Source organism: Octopus bimaculoides, chromosome 11 (genome assembly GCF_001194135.2).
Source record: "Octopus bimaculoides isolate UCB-OBI-ISO-001 chromosome 11, ASM119413v2, whole genome shotgun sequence".
NCBI classification, from domain to species: domain Eukaryota; kingdom Metazoa; phylum Mollusca; class Cephalopoda; order Octopoda; family Octopodidae; genus Octopus; species Octopus bimaculoides.
The window spans coordinates 18,352,686-18,355,898 of NC_068991.1; the positions used below are offsets into that span (position 1 = coordinate 18,352,686).

The window sequence follows — 3,213 nt, forward strand, 5'->3', positions numbered from 1 at the left end:
GACATGCCCATTAAGTACTCTATGGTATCGGGTGTGGGACCTCATGATTGTGAAGTGGGCTTCTTAAACATTCAGCCATGCCTGCACTCCTGGTATGGCTGCATGTTTGGGAGGTTTACCTTCCTGCTTCATGGTTTCAGGTTCAGTCCCACTGCACAGCATCTTGAGTAGCTGTCTTCTAACTACAGTCTTGGATAGATGAAAGCCATGTGGGAAAACTAATGTGTATACATGCGCGTGTGTGTGTGTGTGTGTGTGTGTGTGTGTGTGTGTGTATGTGTGTGTGTTTTCTCTGTAAATTGCTGAGCTACAAGTAGTGATGTAATTTCTCTTGAAGTATTTTGTTAGATTACCTGTTTTAATGAAACACATGTCTGTACACATATATACACATTTGTGCATGTTTGTGTGGAGGTGTGTTTGTGTGTGAGCATACATGTGTAAGTGTGTGTGTGTGTGCGTGTGTAAGCTTGAGAGGGTGAGGTATGAAAGATTATTTTTCCAGAGATGTGCAGTGATGATGTATTTGTAGTGTTGGAACTCATTATGCTGTTATGTTTCTGACTGGAGGTGTTGAAGAAGTCAGTTGAAAACAACAGATGATTGCATTACTTACCATTCCACCATTAAATTGTTCAGCGTTTCATTTGTTTCCTGCACATGGAATGTAAGTGAAAATGTCTCTGCTACCTGACAGAGAAAACATAACACAAATAAATCGGTAAATAAATGCACTATATGTAAGTATGAATGAATGTATGTGTATATGTATGTGTGTGCATGTATATATATATATATATATGTGTGTGTATACATATATAAATAGAGAGAGAAATAAAGGGGGAGTGAGAGAGAGAGGGGAGAATGAGAAATAGATAGATAGATAGATAGAGAGAGAGAGAGAAAGAGAGAGAGAGAGAGAGAGAGAGAGAGAGAGAGAGAGAGAGAGAGAGAGAGAGAGAGAGAGAGAGAGAGAGAGAGAGAGAGAGAGAGAGAGAGAATTAGATAAATATGTGCAAATAAAGAGATGGAATATTTAATTTGATTGTCAACAAAATATGACATCACAAGGTTGCATTTACCACAATAGATGCTAAATCAATCATGGGCAAATTGTGGCCTACAGGTCTTTCCAAATGGCATGACTAACAGAAAATTACCTTGAAGTTTTTAGCACCTGATGATGAACCATGTTTCATGCAGCCTGCTTCTCAAGAAAAAGGTTGCCCATGATTATTCTAAATATAAAAGGGTATATTTTGCCCGTGGGGGCGCAATGGCCCAGTGGTTAGGGCAGCGGACTCGTGGTCATAGGATCGCGGTTTCGATTCCCAGACCGGGCGTTGTGAGTGTTTATTGAGCGAAAACACCTAAAAGCTCCACGAGGCTCCGGCAGGGGATGGTGGCGAACCCTGCTGTACTCTTTCACCACAACTTTCTCTCACTCTTTCTTCCTGTTTCTGTTGTACCTGTAATTCAAAGGGTCAGCCTTGTCATACTGTGTCACGCTGAATATCCCCGAGAACTACGTTAAGGGTGCACGTGTCTGTGGAGTGCTCATCCACTTGCAGGTTAATTTCACGAGCAGGCTGTTCCGTTGATCGGATCAACTGGAACGCTCGACGTCGTAAGCGACGGAGTGCCAACAACAATAACACAGGCACACAGCCAATCATTTTGTAAGAGGATACAGTTGTTTAGCAATGGCACTTTTAAGCTCTGAGTTAAATCTCATCAGGTTTGACTGTGAACCCCCAATCCATTTCCCACCCCCAGCAATCTGTTGGGGGCTGATAAAATAAGGACCTGTTACTTATAGGGGTCGATTTCAGTGAGGAAGATTATATTATTGAAGTATGATTTACCTTGCATTTAGCTATGTTGACTGGATGGAATTGTGATTCATAGTCTGATACCGAGAAACCTTTAATTAATTCTGTCTGCACCTGAAATCAATTAAACAAAAACAATGAAAAATAGTAATAGTTTGTTTTTACTACTACTACCACTACCACCACCACCACCACTACTACTACTACTACTACTACTACTACTACTACTACTACTACCACTACTACCACCACCACCACTACAACTACTACTACTACTACTATGATGAGGAAAACGACGATGATGGTGGTGGTGGTGGTATCGTTGGAGTCATTGGCATTGTAATCATCATCATCATTTAACATCCTTGTTCTATGCTGGCATGGGTTGGACAGTTCAACAGAATCCGAATGGCCCAAGGACTGCATCATGTTCCACTGTCTATAGCTGGATGCCCTTCCTAAGGCCAGCTACACTACAGTGTGTATTGGATGTTTTTTGTGGCACCAGCACTAGTGGGGTCACCACGCAACTTGCATGACTAGGAACCCTGAGAGAGAGGTGGCTTTGTAGTAAGAGATGAGGGACTAAAGTATGAGGGAAGGGACCAGCTGTATGTGTGTGTATGTACATACACACAAGAACATGCAGATGTTTGTTTTGTGTATCTTCACCTTGATACTGTTTGAGTATCAGTGCATTTATTTGAATCACCTATAAATAATCTGCTTTGTAGCTTGTTGGTGTTGTGAGAATGAAAATATCTAACTTGAAAAACAAGTAAGATGTGGGGCTAGGAAGGACATCTGACCATAGAATACTGCCTCAGTAAGTCTCATCTAACCCATATCAGCATGAAAAAAGTGGATGATGGGAGCTAAACATATATACAGGTATTGACATAGACTAGTATTTAACCCTTTTGTTACTGTATTTATTTTGAGATGCTCTGTCTTTCAATTAATTTTAAATATAACAAAGAATTTAGTAAAATAACTTACTACCAAATCCACTCACAAAGTTTTGGTTGGCCTGAAACTATAGTAAAAGACACTTGCCCAAGGTGTCATGTAGTGAGACTGAGCCATGTGGTTGGGAAGCAAGCTTCTTACCACACAACCACGACTGTACCTTGAAGAGTATATCTTTGATCAGAGGTCTGTTAAAACAAGCTGACTTGGGGCTTGTTAAAAATACTCATCATCATCATCATCATCATCGTTTAACGTCTGCCTTCCATGCTAGCATGGGTTGGACGATTTGACTGAGGACTGGTGAAACCGGATGGCAACACAACACCAGGCTCCAATCTGATTTGGCAGAGTTTCTACAGCTGGATGCCCTTCCTAACGCCAACCACTCAGAGAGTGTAGTGGGTGCTTT

The 3,213-nt window shown here is 41.2% G+C and overlaps 1 protein-coding gene across 4 annotated transcripts in view; it reads right to left on the reverse strand.

The window, feature by feature from the left end:
- The window catches only part of LOC106875224 (endoplasmic reticulum membrane-associated RNA degradation protein), a 37,207-nt gene that overhangs the window by 18,962 nt on the left and 15,032 nt on the right, over positions 1-3,213 (reverse strand). For all 4 annotated transcript variants that reach the window (XM_014923278.2, XM_014923277.2, XM_014923279.2 and 1 more), the window contains 2 exons: positions 1,866-1,946; positions 617-690 (listed from right to left, as the gene is read on the reverse strand). In XM_014923278.2, the coding sequence (XP_014778764.1) occupies positions 617-690; positions 1,866-1,946 (155 nt within the window). The remainder of the gene's footprint in view (positions 1-616; positions 691-1,865; positions 1,947-3,213) is intronic.